Source organism: Macadamia integrifolia, unplaced genomic scaffold (assembly GCF_013358625.1).
Source record: "Macadamia integrifolia cultivar HAES 741 unplaced genomic scaffold, SCU_Mint_v3 scaffold448, whole genome shotgun sequence".
Taxonomy (NCBI): domain Eukaryota; kingdom Viridiplantae; phylum Streptophyta; class Magnoliopsida; order Proteales; family Proteaceae; genus Macadamia; species Macadamia integrifolia.
In genome coordinates this window covers 323571-346453 of record NW_024870451.1, presented here as the reverse complement: position 1 = coordinate 346453, position 22883 = coordinate 323571, and the positions used below count along the sequence as shown (strand labels likewise).

The following is a 22883-nucleotide window of genomic DNA, read 5'->3' as shown; positions in this document are numbered from 1 at the left end:
GTGAACCAACTAAGTAAGATCGAAACTTTTCTAATGCAAACACAACCGCTAAAAATTCTTTTTCAGTAGTTATATAATTAAGTTGTGCATCATTTAAGGTCCTCCTAGCATAGTAAATGACAGTGGGCAACTTATTAATCCTTTGGCCCAAAACCGCTCCTATGGCAAAATTCAAAGTATCACACATCAGTTCAAAAGATTTAGTCCAAACAGGTGGTTGAACAATGGGTGCATTGGTCAACTCTTTCTTAAGTTGTTTGAAGGATTCTAGGCACTCTTTAGAAAACTCAAAAGTTTGATCTTTGGCAAGTAATGAAGTGAGAGGTCAGGCTAACTGACTAAAGTTCTTAATAAACCTTCTGTAGAAGCCCGCATGCCCTAGAAAAGACCGGACGTCCTTAACAGATTGAGGAAGTGGTAAATTATCAATTAAATCCACTTTGGCTCTATCTACCTTAATTCCCTCCTTGGATATTACATGGCCTAAAACAATACCAGATTTAACCATGAAATGGCATTTCTCCCAATTCAAAACCAAATTCTTAGATATGCACCTTTTTAAAACTAGAGAAAGATGATGAAGACATTCAGAATAGGAATTCCCATGAATTGAAAAGTCATCCATAAATACTTCTAAGAATTTTTCGACGATATCAGAAAAGATGCTCATCATGCATCGTTGGAACGTAGCAGGGGCATTGCAAAGCCAAAAAGGCATACGCCTGTAAGCAAATGTTCCATATGGGCATGTAAAAGTGGTCTTATGTTGGTCCTCTAAAGCAATTGGGATTTGGTTATAGCCAGAATATCCATCAAGAAAATAATAGTATTCATGTCCAGCAAACCTCTCTAACATCTAGTCAAGGAATGGCAATAGGAAGTGGTCCTTTCAGGTTCCACATTAAGTTTCCTGTAGTCTATGCACACTCTCCACCCTGATTGGACAGGGTTTGGAATTAGTTCATTATTGGCACTAAGAACTACAACACACCAGACTTTTTAGGCACTACGTGAACCGGGCTTACCCATTGGCTGTCAGAAATAGGATAAATTATTTCATGATCCAAGCACTTTAGGATCTCTTTCTTAATGGCTTTCATCATCACTGGATTAGCTCTTCTTTGGGGTTCCGTGGATGGTTTGGAATCCTCCATAAGATGTATATGATGTTGCACAATAGAAGGGCTTATACCCTTGATATCAGCCATGGTCCAACCTAGGGCTTTCTTATTATCTTTTAACACTTTAAGTAACTCCTCTTCCTGGCTAGAAGTCAAATTTGAAGAAATTATTACAGGAAGAGTCTGGTCAGGCCCTAGGAAAGCATATCTCAAATTAGAGGGCAACTCCTTAAGATCTAGCTTAGGGGGCTCAACTATGGAAGGTTTGGGAATGGAATTGGAAAGGGGTCCTAAGGGCTCCACAAGTGTGTGAAGACTCAAGACTTCAGAAAAGAAATTTTCACTATCATCATCCAACTCATCCATACACTCTTGGAATTCTGAATCAAAATCAATATCAAAGTTGGTAACTAAATTATCAGAAAAATCCAGAAAGTCCTCAAGCATATTGATCTCTTCTTCCATATGTGGTTGCTTGCCTATCCTAAACATGTTAAACTCAACAATTTGGTTACCAAAAGATAATCTTAGGGAACCATTCCGGCAGTTGATTAATGCATTACTGGTAGCCAAGAATGGTCTTCCTATAATTATTGGGATCTCATCCTTGGTTGAGAAGGGCTTGGTATCTAACACAATGAAATCAACAGGGAAAATAAATTCGCTCACCTTTAGTAAGACATCCACAACCATCCCTTTAGGAATCTTAATAGACCTATCTGCCAACTGAAGAGTAGTTCCAGTGGCTTTCAATTCTCCTAATCCAAGTTGCTTGTACACATGGTAAGGTAAAAGATTCACACTTGCGCCAAGGTCAAGTAAGGCATGCTCAATGTAGGTGTTGCCTATGACACAAGATATGGTAGGGCTCCCTAGATCCTTATACTAGGCTGTATAGGCTGAGTAATTATGGAACTAATGTTACCTACCAAGAATGCTTTTTTGGGCACACTAGTGATATGTTTTTTAGTACACAAATCTTTCAGTACCTTTGCATAGGCGGAGATCTGGGATATGGCATCCAAAAGAGGGATGCTCACTTCTACCTTTTTGAAGACTTCTAAAATTTTATCGATGGAAGCAGTCTTTTTTTTCTGTACCAAGCAATTAGGAAATGGGATAGGATGAACATAAGGACTATTATGGATTTACCCTTTTTTAGAAGAATCATTTTGGTTTCCTTAACCAAATCATCTTTAGTTTCAAAAGAATCTTTAGGTTCATCAGACGAACATGGAACAAGCGACACACTTGTGTCCTCAATTGAAGGAGAGTTAACAGGAGTAATAGATGGGGAAGATTTAGGAATGCTCTGTTGGTACTCTCTACCACTCCTAAGGGCATAAACAACATTACATTGGTTAGAGGGTCCTTGTTGGTTCTGACCTTGTACTATATTCAGAGGTGCATTTGTTGGTGTTTGTGAACTAACAGGCTGATGATGCCTAGGGTTAGGCTCTGGTTAACTGGGTAAAGTTCTTTTCTCCCTCTCACGCATAATTGAGACAACTTGAGTGAATTCTCTCGTAAGATTTTGATGGCTTGTCATGAGGAGGGCCATATTTTTTTTCAAGTCACTTATTCTACTTGCCTCTTTAGTGTTGGTAAACCCAGGGGGTTGCTGATAAGATGATAGGAGAGGGGCCCTAGGAAAACTAGCCTAAGGTCCTACATTTGACCAAGGAAAAGTATTTTGGGAAAAAGATTGTTGTGCAAAGGGAGGCCTTTGGAGTCCAGGTTGACATTGATTATGGAAATTGGAAGGGCCTTGCTTGGTTGCCCTGATTCCAAGAGAAATTTGGGTTATTTCTCCATCCTGGATTGTAGGTGTTACTATATGGATTATTCTGGTATAAGGCATTAACACTATCATTAGAAGTACCCCTAGAGGTGTTGGGGCATTCTTCTATGACATGTCCAGGGGACTGGCACTAAGCACAAATCTTAACCAAATTGATTGATGATGGCTCTTTAGGAACAATAGCCTCAATTCTCTTGATTAGACTATCCAAATGGGCTTCCTTGGCTACTATCCCATCCACAAAATATCCTTTTCCTCCTACGGTTCTTTCACTCTCTTGAGTTGATTCCCACTCACGGGTTTTGTCAGCTAAGTCAAGTAAGAATTCCCATGCCTTTCCTTGATCTGTAAAGGATGTGAATCCCTCAAGGCACATAGACTCTATCATTTGTTTAGTTGGGTAATCAATACCCTCATAAATTATTTGACATAAATGCCATAAGTCTAGGCCATGGTGAGGGCATTCTTAGAGTAGATCCTTGAATCTCTCCATAGGTTTGGAAAAGGACTCACTAGGCTTTTGCCTAAACTGAAGGATATCACTTCTAAGCTTATTGGTCTTGTGAGTTGGGAAAAATTTCTTAAGGAAGAAAACTGTGAACTGTTCCCATGAGGTTATGGAATTTGTGGGTAACCCATACAACCACTTCTTAGCTTGGTCTTTTAATGCAACAGTGATAAACCTAAGCTTAACAGCATCATCAGAAAGTTGTTGGATCTTAATTAGAACATATACCTCTTCAAATTACCTTAGAAATAGGTATGCATCCTCAGAGGTCAACCCATGGAAGTGGGGCAACATAGTGATGTATTGAGATTTGAGCTCAAAATTATTGCCCTGGGCTTGTGGTAGAACTATGCAGGAAGGTTGGGCTGTTCTAGCAGGGTAGAACCTATCTTTCAGAGATTTAGGTGAAGGGTTTTGCTGTTGGTCTCCCATATTGAAAGGTTTTAAAGAGAGCAAACGTATAGGGTTATTACTTGTTGGATCTCTTCTTTCTAACCGATTCTTAGTATTACGTACCCACTTAACACTCATGCAACAGAAAAACTACCCATAACTAAAGTAAGACAAGCACAAAAGAATGGATAGCAAAACTTTTTTTTTTGATGATTTTTATTTTATTTTATTTTTTTATTTTTATTTTTGGCTTTTTGGGAGCTTACCGGCAGGGATCCGGGGTTGCTCAGGTCAATTCCTGAGGTACTGCTACAGGGTGAAACCTGTCTTTATCATACTGTGAGGCATGACGACCTCCACTGATACAACTATTATTGCAAGTTGTTCTTCTCAGGAATTCAATAAAAGAAAAGGAAAAATATAAAACAAAGCAAACAAAGCACTCCGATTTACTAAAAGAAAGTGAAAAATAACATAGAACTGTCTCCCCGGCAACGGCGCCAAAAACTTGTTTGAGATTTAAAATATAACCGCAAGCGTACGGATCAGTGTAGCTACGGGTCGAACACAGGGAGAGCAGCCACTTTATTTTTTATTTCTTTTAATAATGCAAAAGTGAACTGATTAATGGTTGTGATCTAATTCTAATTACCGTCCTAAACATATGTATCTAAAATAACGTCCTAACCATTCGTCATCTAAGAATTCAAAGACACAAGCCACGCAATTAAAATTAAATAATTAAATAACTGAAAAGACACAATCCACGCAATAAAAAAATAAATAAATAAAGGAAAAAAATGCTGAAATAAAAATAAAGTAAAAGAAAGGGGATAAAGCTAGAGAGAGACTCACAAGTAGGTTTCTCTACTTAGCCCGAGGGATGCATCATAATATGAGCTTCCCTACTTGACCAAAGAGTCACTCTTACAAGGGTTACTCTACTTGGCTTTAGGGAAAGGGAGACAATTAAAATAAAAACAATAAATTAATGGTTTTATGGCTAGGAGGGGCAAAGCCAAAACATACACTAGCCATGAACCTTAGGTGAAAGGGATAGCAATAATGTAACGACTGAAATTAATATCCTAAATTAAGAAAGAAAAGGCAGTCAGAAGAGAAGGAGAGGGGGAGAGAAGACTACTGAAGGAGCCTACTTACTTGAACTTCAACCCTTGAACTGAAAACTTGATCGATTTGAGATACTACCAGTACTAAAAACCAGATCTAGAATAAACCAAATCTAAAATTTCTAATACTAGAGAAAACAATTCTGAAGAAAAAATAAATTGAACTTGAAAGACATGCTTCATAGCTTGTTCTTGTCACCTAGAACTAAGCCTAGAACTAGAACTTGAAAATTACAACTTGAATTGCTTAAACAATAAAAATAAAAGGCTGAATCAAAAACCAAAGTGCTTGCATTAATTGAATAAAAAGAACTTACAAAAGTGTTTAAAGCATAAACCTAAAACTAGAGTTAGAGAAAGAGATAGAGCAACTAAAAAAAACCCTAGAAGAAGAATGAATTGTCCCCCCTCCTCTTACATGAGTTATATTTATAGGGAATGGGGAGGTAGGGTAACAAATTTCTCTTTCCTAAAAGGGAAAAACCCACAATTGGTAGTGAGATCTTTTGAGACCAAAAGTGCCAAGGTGGAGGAGAGAGAAGAGAGAAATAAACTTGGAGAAATTTCTTATAATTTTTTTTGTTTATTTTCTTTCCTTTTTTTTTAATTTATTTGTCTCTTCTTTTTCTCCCTCCAAGGGATGATTTTCCTTCTTGCTTTGTGTGATTTGGATAATCTTTTGATGATGATGTGGAGGAGAGAGAAGATATGGACAAAATTAATTTCTCTCCTTTTTTTTTCTCTTCTTGCGCAGGAAACCCCTCCCACGATTTTCCTTGCTTCTAATTTGATGTGGAAATCCCCTCCATGCCCTTAGTGCTTTAAGTGAGTGAAAAGTAGGAAATCTTCAACAAAATTCTCCAAAAAAAGACAACCATGAGATTCGAACTTGAGACCTCCTGGTGAGCAAGGAAATTTTGCACACCATAGCTCACCAACTACACTAGGTAGTTGTTGTTGGAGAGATATGACGACCGATAATGCTTAAAGCCTTTAAAATACAAAACCTGCAAAAAGAGAGTAAAACCCAAGGTAACTCCATTCTAAATATATAAAATGCATGTTTTATTACCCTAGATTTCACACATAAATGTGCTCATCAGAGAGTTTCCTCAGTGTTAGCTCAACTATTGATCGCCTAATTTGAGCTTCTTAACCTCAAGTGGATGTTTATTTAACATCTATGCATTTGGTGGATAATGTCATTAGTTTCTTAGTTAGTGGTTAAGGTAAAAGGAATTTGGTGTGATGGAGCAACCAATTTCTCACTGCAAGCGAGGGGTGAATTTCAGTGAGTATAGCATAGTCATTGGCGGTCAACTGTAGGTCAGCCCTTTTTGGAACCATCTATCAATGGTCCAATGGTTGGACCATATAAAATTCAAGGGCATGCCAATTTTATCGGAGGCTGCTCGTGTTGTTCTCTCAATTGTTTTGTTTTCTTTTGGGCTGTAGGGGTGTGACTGCAAGTTTTTTTTCCTATTTTTCTGGTTGACCTAAATTAGCTTGTTTTATAGTGAGCTTTCTTTCTTTTAGTTTTTCAGCGTGTTAGGGCTAGAGGTTCTAGTTTTTCTTCTGGCTTTTTCAATTGATGTACCTTCTATTTTTGGATTTCAAATATTAAGGACCAGTGGACATTTAAACCCATGGATTTGTAGCAGAAATTAAACCAGCGGCAATATACCTAATAGAAGTGAATGCAATGCTTTAATTAGACTCTCCAATATCAATAGATTCCACTATAATTAAACAGTATTCTTGTAATTTTGCGAAACTTTAAACTCAATTTTAAGTTTTAACATCTTCCTCTGTTTGTTTCAAGGTAACATTTGATCTGTGCAATGAGTATGGGGTCCTGTCCATGTGGCAAGGGAACATGAATCGGTGATGAAAGCAAAGTTCACCAAAACTTGTGATGTTTAGGGTGCGGATGCAGAGTGCTTTTAATGTATTTCTTAGTCACCTGACTCCAATAATTTGATAGAAATCCTAACATAACTTGTATTGAGCCCACCACTGAATCATAAACCTTACTACATGAAATCCCAAGCTTTTGGAACTATGAAGCTATTTCTAAATTTACGTCATGATGCATGGTTATCAGCATCAAATCTAGTTGATCTTTTGCAGCAGATCTTATATGTGACCCATGGGGATGGTTTGCTTACCTACTCCATCTGTTTATCATTTACATCTCACATCAATAGGCTGAATTTTCTCTCTTCATAATTTGAAAGCCCCAGACTCACTTTTTAGGTTATTTATTACAAGGTAGTCAGTTGCAAATGGCTAACTCTGCTCAAATGCTTCTATAGGTGGAAGATGTGGAAATTCTCGTGCATCACATACTTGGTGTGGTTGAATCTTTCATGAAACGGTAAGTTTCAATATCTTACATGAATTTTTTTGCTAAATATAATTTTGATCGCCGTCCGCAGCAGGTAATAGATGAATGGGCCCACCCAGGTGGAAGATAAGGATGAAAAATAGGGATAGGGAAACTTACAAGATTATACCCCAAAAAAAAAATTGAAAATGTTTTCTGTGGGGAGTTTGGTCCCTACGCCTAGACACATGGGGGCGAAACCCCTGACATAGAAAATGACACTTCTGTAAATGCTTCCTCATGAGAGGTTGTCTGATCTGATGGTCGTTAACCGTCCAATATACCATTTCATTTTGAATATACAAAATATTACTATTGTGAGTGCTTGCAAGTTAATTTTTATTTTTCAAAAAACAATAAAGGTCCATGTAAGAATCATAAATATGATTTGGGTGACCCCAATTGGTTGTATGATCAAGGTGGAAGTTGACACTTTTCCTGCATTATATTGCAGAAATAAACGTGAACTTTCCAAAATTACACCAGAACAAAAACGAGAGGAGTTCAAGGCTTTGGTATCTGATGCTGCAAAGAGGTTCTTAATGGAAAACACAGAATGCTTTGTGAATGAGGTAGAACTGTTCCTTGCGGCAGGTCTAACCATTGAAGCTTATGATGAAGTTTACTTGCAGTCTTTGGATCTTGGCACTTTTGATACTAGTGAGGAAACGGATGTACATGAACAGACACACGATCTTTTTTACGAGGATTTTGATAGCAATGAATAAAGAATGTGCATTATGAATTTATATTACCTGGGCAGATGACCTCTGGTGGGAGTACTTGTTACGAAAAAAAAATCTCCCCAAACATGTGCTACCCGCAACTCAGGTCTCAAAAACATGATTGGTGTAAGCACACATGGTATGGGATCAGGTTGAGTGTAGTTTGACAACAACAGTAGAGATTTCCCTTTTTCTGATGAATGAGAAAGACCTTTTCCATAACTGTGACCAAGGGCTGAAAAGAAAATTTAGCATTAGTTGCTGAAGTCGGCTGTTTGACTATAATCTTTAATCGACTTAAAAGGAGGATTTTTTCCTTGGGGGAGGGGGATGTGCTTTCTGGATATGCAGTACTCCCTCTGCGTGGAAATTGGCTTTCTACATGTTGAAAGTAAAAGGTGCGTCAGATGGATTGGCATGGGCTGATAAAACCTGTTCTATGTATCATATCAGTTAACATGAAAATGAAGATTTAACTGGACATGCCAATAATAGTTTGTTTTCTCCTAGATCAATAAGAACTGAATTTATTATGTGGCATTGGGCTGCATTTGGCGGCTATAGTAACTGGCCATATTCTCAGTAGTACTTCATATACTTTGTTACTTGCACATATGAAGGATTTATGTGATAAAAATAAGTTTTTTTTTTCTTTTAATAATTATTTTATTCACATGAAAACCTAGGATCTGGTTGATGATTTCAGGACCCTTTCTTTTCTATTTTTGTATGTTTTGGGGTGCAAAGATTATCGGTACCCTTGCATTCTTTTATGAATGAATCAGTGCATGATTCATCATGAACCTGGAGGGGATGTCATTTTTGTTGTTTCATTATAACTGATATTCTTTGCTGCTTACTCATCATCTATCTCATGCCACTGCAGAAGTGGTAGGATGTAGCCAAGTTTTTGAAATATCTGATTTTCCTGAGTAGGGACCTGCATATAAACAAATGGAGCCAGAATTATCTGATTTTAGAACTCCATTGAATTGGAAATAGACAAATGAGCCAGATGTTTTCAAATTGGAAGCATTTCAGATGCATGAATCATGACTCTCTAATCTCTATTCCATAAGATCTAGCATAAATCTTCACCAAGTGAATTCATTTGCTACTGTTCTTTCTGCTTCAGGTGATGACTCTGCCTCCCCAAGCTGCTTTCTGGTGTTATTTCATGTAGTGAATGAGATGGTGACTTTGTGTTAGATAAAATGTTTGGAGAAGCTGTTGTCAGCTCTTTTAATATCTTGTTTGTCTCATATCTTGTGCTGCTCTTAAGACACTGTTAAGGATGAAATCCTCAAGCTTTCATGGCTTACTTTAGTACAGCTCTAAAATAAAGGGGATGATGATACAAAAATGATAACTTTACAGATAATGTGAGCCTCATGAACTCTGCAGCTTAATCACAAAGTTGGGAAAATAATTTGTATTTCCCATTATCTCCTTATTTTCAGTGTTCATGAAGCCAAAAGTCTAATATGCAATGTTTATATGGGGCAGTACCTTTGAGTTGGTTATGAACAATGAGAGTGTAGGGGAGTGTAGGGGCTGTGCACCCAAACTCGGGGGGAATGACTGCCCCACCGCGCATGAAAGGTTGAAATACTCACTGTTGATTTTTCCAGTAGCGCTTCCAGTGACCTCATGTTTGTTAAGGAGCCATGCTCCCAAATAGACAACTCTTCCCCTAAAAATTTACAGCAAAACATGTTCAAATCAGATCACTGATTTCGGTTGAATCAGATTGGAGTCAGCTTGATCAATTCTCAATTTCTGCTGCTTTTTTATTTGAAAATAAATAAATCCGAGTTTTAGGGTTCAAGCGGATTTTGGCGATTTTCAACCGATTCCAGCCGAATCAGATTAGGAATCTGCAGAGACCGATCCCGTGGCCAATCATGGTTTATGGAGCATGGTTATAAAACATGGTATTGGTATCCATATCAGTCTCGGCCTGATACGGATGCCGATTGACATCTCAGGTTTTATCAAGCCAATTCGATCTCAAACAGTCACTTTGAGATTTTATCCATGGCTGATACCGGTACGTCATGGCCGATATGTCTGATAAGATACAATGTTTTAGTACCATATTATGTTCTGTCCGAAACATAGAATGGATCAACTTTCCATCCTCTCGCTGGTTACACAAGTAATGAGTGATGGATGGACCTGGTGTCACTAGTCACACGTCAGGACCCTGGTCAGCATCTAGTCACCAAGGCCACGTAGGCAAGAAATTAACTGGAGAGCTAGTATGGTCTTTTCATTTTAGTATTTCCATGGTTTAGCATTCCAGTTGGTTCCCTCCAATCCTCTGGTATCTGGAGACAGTTTCGAACACCTTGAAGTGAACAAACCATTAGACTATAAAACAAAGTCTCCAACTACTCTCTGGAACTCTCAACTCTCTACTCTCTACTTTGTAAGCTCAATTCGTCTTCACTGAGAGAGACAGATGGCGGCGATAGAGTCTGATTTTGGAGCTTTCGTTATGAAACTGCTTCTACAACCTCCAGTAACTGATTCTCCTCAACAACTTCCCTTGAACGGCCTCACTTTCGCCGTCAAAGACATGTACCTTTCTTTCTCTCTCTTTGCTTTTACTTATTTTTCTTCTGTTTTTTCCTTTGTCTGTTCACTTGTAGTTTCTGAAATGATTCTGAAATTTTGGGTTTGTGGGAACAGATATGATGTTGAAGGATACGTGACTGGATTTGGGAATCCGGATTGGGCGAGGACTCACCCACCAGCAATATCAACGGCTCCCTCTGTTTTAGCTCTCTTGAATGCGGGTGCCACTTGTGTTGGCAAAACTGTCATGGATGAAATGGCCTACTGGTTGGTTTTTAAAATTCTTAGGATAAGAGAATTTGAGTTTCATTTGATTTTTTTTTTGACTCCTCCTTTAGATAAATATTTGGTTCATATGTTTCCACTTCCACCTTTGATCTGTCTTGTCATGGATAAGATACCCACATGCCATATCCTCCAAATACACCCAGTGTGCCTGTGTCAGACACAACTAACATGTTTGTGCCTTTGAGGTATCCATGATTACGCTGTACAATCTGGAATATGAACTCCAATTACTTAATTCATCATCTATTTCATGTATGAAATGCATGTTGTACTGAGGGACTTTAGCCCAGATATTTTTCCTACTCTGTGTTTTAATGATCTGATTATATTTTTTGGCTCTCCACAATAATTAAAATTGTCGCCATTTATTCACTGTGGACTTTAGCTATCATATGCTTAAAAATATCTACTGATGTGGGGATACCTGCCCTCAATTTTGAGAGAGAATGAATGATCTGATGTGACAATCTACTAAATACTGTAGATTACCAAAATTAGTCTTCTTCTTCTTCTGTAGATATTTGAATTTTTATGTGAAAATTTTATATTTTTTTATGACATTCCCAAATATTTGATGGTAGTCTATATGGAGAGAACAAACACTATGGAACTCCCGTTAATCCATGTGCCCCAGATCGGATACCTGGAGGATCTTCAAGTGGATCTGCTGTAGCAGTGGCTGCAAAGCTTGTAGATTTCTCCTTAGGTTAGGTTCCCCACCCCCATCCCCACCCCCAATGAGGTATCAATTTCTGTTATTATTATTAATTTTTTGAAATGTCATCATTAGGTTTAGTGGAGGGACTCATGGAAATGCTTTTGTTGGCTGTTGGCAATTTCTAAGCAGGCACTGACACTGGAGCAAGCGTAAGAGTACCAGCAGCATTTTGTGGAATTTATGGGTTTCGGCCTTCACATGCAACTGTTCCTATTAGTGGAGTTATTCCTATGTCACAGAGCTTTGACACAGTTGGTAAATTGCTAGTGCAGATACTCAATCGAGTTGATTTATAAGAAAATCCTTCACATTCTATCTTGAAGCATGGCTTTAGGGTTGGTCTAATCTTTATGTTATTTAATAATTACTCTATGACTTTTAGGCCATTAGAAATGAGGTTCCCCACCAGCTCTTAACTGGCTCACCTCAACTCACACATTCCTTAGTCGAACTAATTAGGCTCAGTTATACAAATCCTATTTCAAATTTCGAGGATTACTTCTATCAATGCTAAAAGTTATAGTCCGTCTGTGATTACCATGCATTGTACTACATCCTTGGCATGGAAAACACACTTCTGCCAATATTCATTTCACCAAGTTCTGTACCCAGTGTTACCATACCACCGAAAATTATCAAAAAAGGAAAAATAATACAACTTAAAGTGTGAACTGCAATGCACAATTGAGGCATTTATGGGTTGCAACTTTGATACTTGCTATCTGGCTGTATAATATTGCCCTCCCATCGTTGTATAGCAGTATGATATCATCTATCTTTTTTTTTTAAGAAAGTATAGATCTATTGAATGAACTAAGCGCACAGACATTACATAAGTCAAGTTCCAAGCACTTTGAAAGCTGTAATGGGAATGGGTGTAGCGGCTGACTGGTGTTACTCATTCCAATTGCCAGGAAGCGAGTTCATGAGAAGCATTTTCTCTGCTTATGTTTAATAACTTGAATATTTCCTTATATTTAAACAATTGTGTGGATTTCCCTGATTGCCCCATCTAGAGATGCTTCTGTGGATGGCCCTGATATCTGTCACAGGGAAGTTCTATTGGGGCAAAAATTTATTGCCATATTTCCACATCATCATTGATCAGTTTGGAAAGTTTCAGTGAAATCCTTTTTCCCAATATGGAGATATGGAGCTTAAAAGATTGGCTAAAATTTCAAATTGGAGAACTTCGGTATTTTTTCTGAGATTACAAGTTTAGTGTCCTCTCATTGTGGGTCATATAGTGTAGTTGGGGCCCAAAACTTAACTCATGTCTTATTTATTGTGGGTCCTTCCCATCTAATGGTTGGTTTGACCAAAGGGGTACTGCACGTGGCTTGAAAAGGGGTGTACCACATAGAGAGCTTCTCTATGTGGCACCCTGTAATGGAGGTTACTCTTTAAACAAAGGCTGGAAACACTTTTTGGTTTGTTTCTTTAATCATGGCATACTTGTAGTTTGATGTTAAATTTGTACTTGGATTGAAGTCTGCTTTAGCAGAAAAGGTGTGTTGTATTTAGTGGTTGTATATTTGTACTGAGACCTTTTTTCCTGGAACTCTATTTCACTATCATATAGGGTGGTTTGCAAGGGATCCTGTGATCTTAAATCAAGTAGGGCGCGTGCTATTGCAATTGACTAATATGGAACCTGTACAACCAAGTTTCCTTATCATTCCTGATGACTGTTTCCAACTTCTGGGCATTCCCAGTGAACGAGTGACTCAGGTGCTTATTGAGTCTTTCAAAAAGTTGTTTGGAGGTAAATTCTGAATCTTATGGTTTGTAGTTTTTGCAATAGGTTTCATCTATCTTAATGGTGAGTAATGTATTACCTCATCATCTTTCTGTTTTAGATCAAGTTGTTAGACATACAAACCTTGGTGATTATGTTAAGGATAAAGTTCCAACTTTAAAGCATTTTATGACTGAAGAAAATGATCAAACGGAATATAACATACCATCATTGATGGCCCTTTCTAGCGCCTTGAGGATGCTTCAGAGGTACGAATACTGAACAGAACTGCAAAAGTATGTGATCTAGGAGATAGGTTTTTCCTCTCCACCCTCCAAAAGAAAGGGGGGGGGGGAGGAAAAAGTATTGATTCCTCTACAATGAAATGTAGGTGTGAGTTCAAAAACAATCATGGAGAATGGATCAATTCAGTTAAGCCTGATTTAGGTCCAGGCATATCAGAAAGGATACAGGATGCCCTTCAGACAACGAGTGAAAACATTGACGTCTGTAATGCTGCTAGGAATGAATTCCGTACTGCTCTTACAGACCTTCTTGAGGTACACTCTGTCTCTCTCTCTCTCTCTCTCTTCCCCTTCTTGAGACCCAAAGATTCATGCATGCACATTCACTCACTACCTCTGTTAGTGCAAAATATCTTAATATACTTATATTTTGGTGACCGGGGACCGGAGAGAGCAAATGACTTATGCTTAGTGGTAAGCTCACAAAGTTGGTTTGTGGTGATGGAATTTAATCTAATAACAGAGAAAAATAAAATAAAGAGGGACACAGAACAACAAAGAAAAAGTTTTGTGTGGCATTTAAATAGGACAGCCGATGCTGCCATGGACGCCATGATTATGACTCCTACCAACTCCTGTTTGTTGGTATGTCCCCTGTCTATGGACCACCTTCTCAGTGCAATTTCAGACACTCCCTTTGGTTCTCCTCCTGCTGTGTCACTGCTGGACGTACCCTTCTCTGTTCTAGTTCGTCCTCTTTCTCAGCAGCCTTCTTCCTCTACTCTCAGCCCTTCTGTCCTCTCTTTTAAGGAAAAAACTATTAACTCACCAGTCTTCCCCTGCATGGGCCAACATTGTTGAGCGAGAGGATTCTGTTGATTTGGATACTGCCCAAGCTGGGCCCAAAATGGCATGTTGGCCAGCCCCCCACCTGTTATCGAGATAAAACCTGAGCTGCACTCACATCTCTCTGTTGCCTGGGACCTGAGTCTCATTGGCAAATTAATGGGCCTTTCACTCCCTGATCTTTACGTTCAGGACTTGTATTCTCTCCCTCTCTCTCTCTCTCTCTCTCTGGAAAGTCCCCCCAACCCATTCAGATCATTGAGCTTGGTATGGGTTACCATGTCTTCAAATTCTCTGCCCTTGCTGACTATAATGAAGATTTATTTGGTGGGCCATAGACTTTGGCCTCACGTTATCTGAACCAGATTCATCTACCCATATGCATATGCTTCACGTATAGTTTCATGATGACACGTGATTTTGCTTCCATAAATGTCCCTCCATGCTGCAGAGTTCCTAGAGTTTTGGGGCCTTGGATGATTGTTCCTCCTCCCTGCCCACGTGGCCCATCACCCTGTAGCACTGCTGCGTAGGTCTGGACTGCGTAGTCCTCCACTGACTTCCCCTCTGCCACCTCTAGTTCCCTATCTTTTTGCCACGTCGTCACCACAGATATCCAGCTCTTCCCAAGACACCATAGGAACCAATGGAATTCTCAACCCTCTAGTGGAAAACCAGAAGCGAAAAATCCTCCTCAAGCACCAAGTCTTCTTCTCCCTGGTCTCTCAAAGAACACCTGAGTGCCATCATGACCGTGGCCCCTTTCCTCACCAGTCAACCTTCTTCTTGACTCTACATGCCACCTACCAGTAGATAAATACTGTGCATCACACCTCTCTGCTGGAAAATCTCATACTTGCATCGACAATGGAGCTCAACGTGTCACCCATTCACATGTCTTCCCCAGTTTAAAGTCTCCTGTAGCCACCTCTTTTCCCAAAATTCGGCTTTCAACATGAACTCTTTGACTCTCAGTCTTCACATGGTGGCCTCAAAGGCACCGATATCAGATCCGAGGGAGCTTTTCAAGGCTCTCATCTCTTTCTCCATCACCCTCATCTCTTACTACTACTTCCCATTGTCTATTTAATCGTCCCCCATCCTGTCTCCCAGCTTCAGCTTCACCTCCTTGGGTGGCTTTTCAGATGTATGTCAACCTTCCTCAGCTGACCCCTCCTTACTGTCTCCAACTGCGGCACTGCCTTCTTCACATCTGCCTACCACTTCACCCCACCTACCCACTCTTTGTGATCATGTCAACTAACCGAAGTGACTCCAAACCACCTTGTACCACCCCAACCGCGGTCTCCCCCTCCCCCCCCTCCCCCTCCCGGCGGGGGAATGGCAGTAGACTTCTTGCCAGTTGCCCCACACAGAGGCTCTATCAAGCAACATCCCCGATGAAGCCATAATGAGGGGCTTAGTTCCACCAGTTCTCACCGACATCAGCTACCTTCAAGTCTTTCCGAGGGCCCATAATTAGTTGTTCCAGCTGTACCAGCCTTGGGTGTGTGTCATGTTGTTTCCCAACTTGAGATTTCAACATACCAACGTCACATGACCCAGAGACGCACCAGACGATTCCTATCCCACCGCTGGGACCCCTTACTCCACTGTGTCAGTATGTGCTTAGACCAACTTTGCATCCAATTGGCCTGCCTCTCATGTTCTATTACATCACTAGTCAAGTAATCATTTTGTTATGAAACCCAGCCTCTTTTGTTACCATCCTTCAATCTGATGTAATGGGGTTACCTCAAAAGCTGTCTTATTACTACTAAATAAAGGCGTTTTCCCTTTGAGCGACACAAAAAAATAAAATAAAATAAAGCAAAGAAACAAACTGCTGAACAGACTCCCTCATAAGAGGAGTCAGAAACAAGAAATCCAACAAAAAGCGAGGGAAATTTTCCCAAAAAAAAAAAAAAGAGTTCTTTGAGGCCTTCAGTTTTCTCCAAGTGGTGAACTCAACCCCCAACTTTGGTCTAAAACTGCTAAACCCCTAAAAACTCGGACAAATAGAAGTATCCAATCTAAATTACTGGTCTTACATACCATACATTTCTTGGATTGAGATATTCTTCTGCAGCTTCCTTCACTAGACTTAACATGAAATTCTTGTGGAAATTTTGTTTAAACTGGAATCTACCTGCTGTTTATAATTTTCGCATTCTGACAAGCAAGTTGAAGCATTCGTGTGCTGCTCATGGCTCCACTTCTTGTCCAATTGTCTTCATGCTTTTACTGAATGATTTTTTTGTAGGAATATGGTATCCTTGCAATCCCTACATTTCCTGGTCCTCCATTTAAATTGCAAACAGATACTGTTACACTTGAACATTTCCATGCTAGAGCATTCAGCTTGCTATCTGTTGCTGGATTTTCAGGGTTTTGCCAGGTATTCTTTCCTATCCTTTTATCTGCATAAGATGATTTCAAATCATGCTGGTTGTTGGAGCAAACTTGTAACAGAAAGTCTTTCATGTATTGCTTCTAAATTGCAGGTCAGCATACCATTGGGAACATATGATAACCTTCCAGTGGCAGTGTCTCTGTTAGCTAAGCATGGTGCAGATGGTTTTTTACTGAATCTTGTTGAGGCCCTTGATGGTTCTTTGAAGGAACAGATTGACATCGCTCAGAATTTACTGAATTTGTCTCTTTGTACTATTATAAGGTAACCGCAAGTCAATCTGTAGTCTGTACGAAGTAAAATATGCAGAGATGCTTTTATTATTTGACTTGTAAAGGCAGTCTTACTTTGTCGATGCTGATGGTGCTTGGTTTCTATGAAATAGTCAGTTAGCCTTATGGCTCTTGGATCTTAATATCTTCTCTACAAATTTATTTATGGGCGGTATCTACTGTCAGTGACCGATGTAGTTGCTGAGTAGTTGGTCTTTGACATGTCCTTGCCCTCTTCAGCAATATAAACATATAAAACATGAATAAAAATATATAGAGGTTAAAAACTAAATCGAAGAACAAAGCATGAAATGTGAGACTAAGTTCCAACAGACTGTAACAACAACCTGGACTGAACAAAGCCCTCAGGAACGTGATTCCCATGCCATTATACATCCTTGAGGCCAGTGCTTTCTTTGGCAGCTCATGAATCGGAACTTATTGATGGTGGGACGGAGAATAGGTTGGGTGATGCATGCAAAATCTCTGGACCCAACATGAACCATGATAAAAGATTCTCGACTCACTGAAAGAATGCAACAGCCTGCTTGTAGGAACTACAAATGTTGCATACCATTCTGTATTTCTACTTTACTATAGAGGTACTGTATTATGAAATATTCTCAGTCTAATACTCTTTCCATTTCTAAGTCTTGTATCTGAAATTGTACTGAAGTGCTCGTGTCATCAACTAGAATTTTATTTTTGCCCCTCCAAGGCTCCTTTTAGGTTGCGGTACTGTTTGAGGGATTCAGTCTGGAATTTTTAGATACAGCAGGCCAGAGGATACATTCACTGGTGAAGGTTTATTTATTTATTTTCTGTGTCAGATATCTGTTAGGGGATAAGTCGCACTAGTCCAAAAGCAGGTTTCTCTGCCCATAGTTCAATGAGTTGCAAATAGGGCAAGTCTTAGGTGGAAATTTGGTACTGCACTGACAACCATTTGTTGATTTGATAAAAAAGGTTAATTCACTTTGAAGTCTAGCTGTGAAAATGTGCATCTACATGTCTCATTATCAAGAAATGTGAGATGTTAAGTTTTTGGCCATTTGCAAAACCTAATCAATGCAGGATGTGGGTTATATTGGGAAAGTCTTTTTTTTTTTTTTTTTTTTTTTGTTTATTATTATTGTTATTTATTTTTGAGAAGGTCATGAGATGGAGAGAAGATAAAATTGAAAAAAGCTAAACATTATTTAGAAAGAACTGTATCTGGCCGTGTTGTGCATACATATTGTGATTTCCTTTCCATGTACATTACATATTATTGCTTATGTTGGCTTTTGCATTATGGGCTGCTGAACACCCAATTTCCTCCACTTTTCATTAAAATTCTTTTTATTTGCTGATAAATTTATGATGTCAAAACTTGCTTGCATCAATATTTTCACCATAAATCTGCATCCTTGAGCTGCTGAGGAGGGAAACCTGCATAATCTGCCAGTTCTTCAACCTCTTTTGCCAATTTTTCCACCACCTCCACCATCTCCATCAGCAGAAATATGAAGCCTGCAATTTCGAAACCATCATCATCTGGTAGCATCCTGAGCATGTAAGGAAGTACAGCTTCACTAAGCTCTAGCCTCGACAGCTGCAACTTTGCAACTAATAACACAACTGGCCGACATCTCTTCATGTTGATAATGCTGTCTCCAAGCTCTCTCAGTGTGCAAGCAAGCAGAGAGGCCACTGCTTCACATGGTTTCTTGATCATAGGCACTGATGATGGCTGAAAAACCATAACAGGAATGAAATTAGTAATGGGTTAACAATGGTCTATGTGAGAAAGTTTCCCACGACCCCGGGTACTATTTCCCTCTCACTTGGGGTTTCTTTATTAATTTCTCTCTCCTGGTCTAACCATGTGGGTCTCATGTGGATGATATCATTTTCTGCATCACCATTGGTCTGCATGTAGATTCCTCCCCACACTGGCATTGTGAGTGAACCTAGTTTGACCAGTGGGTTAAATCTGTCTGATACTGATACTGCGACAGGAGACAGGTGTTTTAATTTTTCTGGGTAGTGGAGTACACATTGTTTAGACAGAAACCCACTACATAGGAAGCAAGCCATTGATGGGAACTCTGATCAGTGTCCATCAATCTTCTTGTGGGGACCATTGACTGTCTTTTGTGATTCTACATGTGGATCACGTTCACAGGTAGAAAATTCCTGTGTGCCACTGTTGCTGCTCCTGATCATATCCATGGATGCTATCAAAAGGCATGAAAAAGAATCTACATGGGTAAGCCTATGACACTAGATCTCCTTGTATACCCTGAGATTCCTTTTCATATGTTTTGAAGGCATTAGCAACATAAGCAGTGACCAACATTAGCAACATAGGAGATGATCCTCCGTCATACACATCAACTGTACGGGGGAGTATGTTGAGATGCTCTAAGCGTGCTCTCTATGACCACAACGAAAAGGGGAGTAATTCTAACCGAGCTTTGACTTTCCAAATTTTTATAAAATTTTTTTTTTCCTCCTCAATCGATATATTGGACAAAATATGACAAATTTTGATAATTTTTTGTATTTTTAAAAAAATTATTGATGGTTCTATCTTTTTTTTCCTTAGAATTTATAAATTAAGAGCTTTATTTTTCTAGGGGGTTAAGTTTTCTTCACCTATGGCAAAGAGAGAATCTCTTCACCATTGGTGATGTGACATTATGATGGACTCTGGGTTCATTCATCATTAACTCCCACCCCCTATTGTATAAGGTCAAAAATACCTTTTCCCAGTCCAATCAGAGGGTCAGAACCCGTGATTGAAGAGATTCTCTCTTCACCCAAACTGAGTCCCTTTTCTAATATTTTTGGTCTGTTGTGGACCTTAACCACTGTTAACTTAGTTTGAGGTTCAAAACTTGTCCATGTATTCCTCAATTTATGAATCTCCCATTCCCATAGAATTATGCCACATGGCAAAAAGTATGCTCTTTTTAGCCTACACTATTCAAGAAAAATCAAGAATATTCACTCTTTATTATTCATAGAGCAGATCAGAGGGTGGCAATTGGACTTGTGGCTAATCCAGCATGTTCACATACTTTGAGCTGTTTAGATCAGACACGTAGGCATCATGGTTGAAAGAATCCTGGTTTGCAGGCTTCAAAGCCGACGGAATCAAAAAATAAATAAATAAAATAAAAAACTGTTTTGACAATTTTTTATTTCTTATGTTCCATGCAATAAAAAAAAAAATGCACCTGATCATGGTATCTGATCTGTAGTTAGTTAAATTATTTTTGTCAGTCTTTGTTTCTTTTTTTCCCCCTTGGTATTGAAATACTGAGTTCAGAACAGTACATGCAAAACAAGGGGGTGGGGGATTGTACTAATGTTGGGAATTTTCAGAAAATTTGGTTTCAGTCTTCTAGACAAGAATGGCAAAAGTTCTTTAGTTATTGGATTTAATTGAAAATTCTATCGGTGAATCTTAGTTTATTTTATAAAAGGATATGTTGTTCCATTTAGTTATCAACTGCTTTCTAATTTTACATCTTTTTTGAGAAATTATGTGTTACATGTTTAACAATCCTTCCAAGTTTGCTGGTTGATCTCACATTATTGATTCAGATAAAGCCAAGAGAAGCAGTATATATCATACCTGTCGATGAGACTGCAGACACCCTTTTAGAGAAAGAATGGAGGCAGCCAAGTCTCTAAGTGAATCTCCAATTTGCAGGTACTTGTGCCATGGATAGGAGAATCCAAACTTTCCATGCCATGGTTCCCACCTTGCAAAATTTACCTGGAAAATAAAGATGGTGGCACTGTCACTCATTTTCTTTGTTTTAAATAAAAGTTTTATTATGATAAGAGAAGTATATAATAAGTTCTAGGGTCTGAAGTTAATAAGTTTCTGATTCCATGTAAAATAAAATCCAGAGTAGCAAGAAGAATGCGTTATTGAATAATAATCCTTCTAGTAAGGAAGTTTTAAATTAAGTTATTCCTACTTACCAGTGATTCATCCATGGACTTTGAGTGCAGCACTGATTTGCAGGCATTGAAACTGGCTTCAGATTGATTATTCTTATTTTCCTCAATCTCTTTAAAGTACTCCTCCAAGCATCCTACATTAAAATGGGTCAAGAAATTGTCGAATGAATAAGCTTTTTCTCCTCCCAACCCCACCCCCCGATCTATTTTTAGAGTTGATCTCTTCAAGGATTCAAAGTTGAGATTCTAATAATTTGTTATTGTTCATTGTCAATTCTAGAACTTTACGAACTAGTTTGTATTTTCTTCAGTCTTCGGAAAATCCAAAAAAACTAACCTTCGATCGAACAAGCAAGTTTATTGAACTTTGAAGCTGTAGAACAATGAAGTTCATCACTAGCCCATATAGGGAAGATCAGTAAGCTTGTTGCCACACAAACAGCAAAACCCATTCCGATTGCTGAGAGACGGTCAAGGCCTATCTTGATGACCTTCTCCGCACGCACACCAGAGACTACAACTAGATTGAACGTGAGGAGGAAAATCATGGCTCCATAGTCGTACCTTTTCCTTATGCTTGGAACCAGCCTAGTGTATGTAGCAGCTGCACCTGAATGATTCATTCAGAAACTGGTTGTTTAGATTAGTGAAAGATGGGAAATACAATGACAACAGATAATCTACACCTCTCCCCCCTCCCCCCAAAATGGAAAAGGAAAGAGGATAAAAAAGAGAGATAGTAGCTAGAAATTTTAGACAAGAAAAATATTAGTTACACAAGTGTACATTTTACTAAACTGTAGAAATAGTTTTTAGCACATTGGGTACTAGTTTTAAGGTTAAAACCCAAACAATAATCTTGCTATTCTTAACCTTATGTAGTTATGTTTGATTGGTTAATTATAAGAAATCAGTCTACATCAGACTCCAAATTCCCAGGAATATATGGAAAGGTCTTGTGTTGTTGTGAACTAATATTACAGGTACCTGTATTAGACTGTTAGAGACTGAAACATGTTGTGATTCACTAACCAACAACATAATGGTTGGCTTTCACAGCCAACATGACATTTAGCATCTTAGAGGGTGTTTAAGGTTACAAACACCACAAACTTTTATTATCAAATACAAAAACCATACCGAAGATGAACACAGACATGCCAATGGCATAAGCCTGGCCAACCTTGCCAAGGTTTTTAGCTAAAATTGCTGCAAAACACCCCAAGCCACCCCCTAGAACTGTACCAATTCCACGGTTCAAGCCCTTTCCAAGTCTTGCACCTGTCATGAATTCATCAGTAACACAAGACTAACATCAACCATACAGAAGATTTTCTCATAATTAATTAAAACACCAGCTATAAGTAACATATTTCTTTTTTTCTCCTTTGTCTCTGCAAACAAAATGTGTGCAAGTGTAGCAAAATAACAAAATATGACAGAAGTTATAAGAACCTGCGTAGAACTCGAAAACAACCACTACGGACATTATTGCCCACATGGCATTGTCTCCAACGTGCTCAAAAAGAGGATCAAGGAGATACAGGAGCGAAACCAAAATCAGCGCAAGTCCAACTTTGATGCTGTGAATCAACTTTCTGTGCTCATTTATGTCTTTCATTGCTGTAAGATAGTGGAGAATGCTCTTCTTCTTCTTAGGAGAAGCTCCTCCTTGAATTGGAATTGCTATTACAGTTGATGAGCTCATGGCCAACAGTTCTTTCTCTCTTAGCATGTATGGGTTCTCAGTCACTAACTT

The 22883-nt window shown here is 38.8% G+C and overlaps 3 protein-coding genes and 1 non-coding gene across 5 annotated transcripts; 3 read left to right on the top strand and 1 right to left on the bottom strand.

The window, feature by feature from the left end:
* Positions 1-3368: 3368 nt before the first annotated feature.
* LOC122068649 lies at positions 3369-3475 on the top strand. Its single transcript, XR_006137217.1, has one exon. It is a non-coding gene; the product is annotated as a small nucleolar RNA R71 (small nucleolar RNA).
* Positions 3476-7268: 3793 nt separating this feature from the next.
* LOC122068642 lies at positions 7269-8088 on the top strand (the record flags this gene model as incomplete). The annotated part of the gene is given in 2 exon segments (XM_042632508.1): positions 7269-7330; positions 7794-8088. Coding segments are annotated over 2 exon segments (336 nt in total), but the record flags the coding sequence as incomplete, so codon positions are not given.
* Positions 8089-10149: 2061 nt separating this feature from the next.
* LOC122068640 (amidase 1-like) lies at positions 10150-21159 on the top strand. 2 transcript variants are annotated; one of them, XM_042632505.1, is made up of 10 exons: positions 10150-10647; positions 10759-10911; positions 11514-11638; positions 11780-11905; positions 13233-13415; positions 13510-13657; positions 13780-13948; positions 16743-16877; positions 16984-17156; positions 17588-18209. In XM_042632505.1, exons 1-10 carry the CDS (start codon positions 10529-10531, stop codon positions 17592-17594), a joined length of 1338 nt encoding a protein of 445 aa, XP_042488439.1. In that variant the 5' UTR covers positions 10150-10528; the 3' UTR covers positions 17595-18209. The 2 variants fall into 2 exon arrangements, with proteins under 2 accessions (XP_042488439.1, XP_042488440.1); XM_042632506.1 differs by lacking the exon at positions 17588-18209 and adding an exon at positions 20759-21159 and having other exon boundaries at positions 10219-10647.
* Positions 18339-22883, bottom strand: LOC122068641 (aluminum-activated malate transporter 12-like). Its single transcript, XM_042632507.1, has 6 exons — positions 22580-22883; positions 22265-22405; positions 21462-21734; positions 21146-21258; positions 20790-20933; positions 18339-18896 (listed from the first exon to the last, which is right to left on the bottom strand). The coding sequence occupies exons 1-6, from the start codon at positions 22857-22859 to the stop codon at positions 18555-18557; spliced, it is 1293 nt and encodes a 430-aa protein (XP_042488441.1). The 5' UTR covers positions 22860-22883; the 3' UTR covers positions 18339-18554.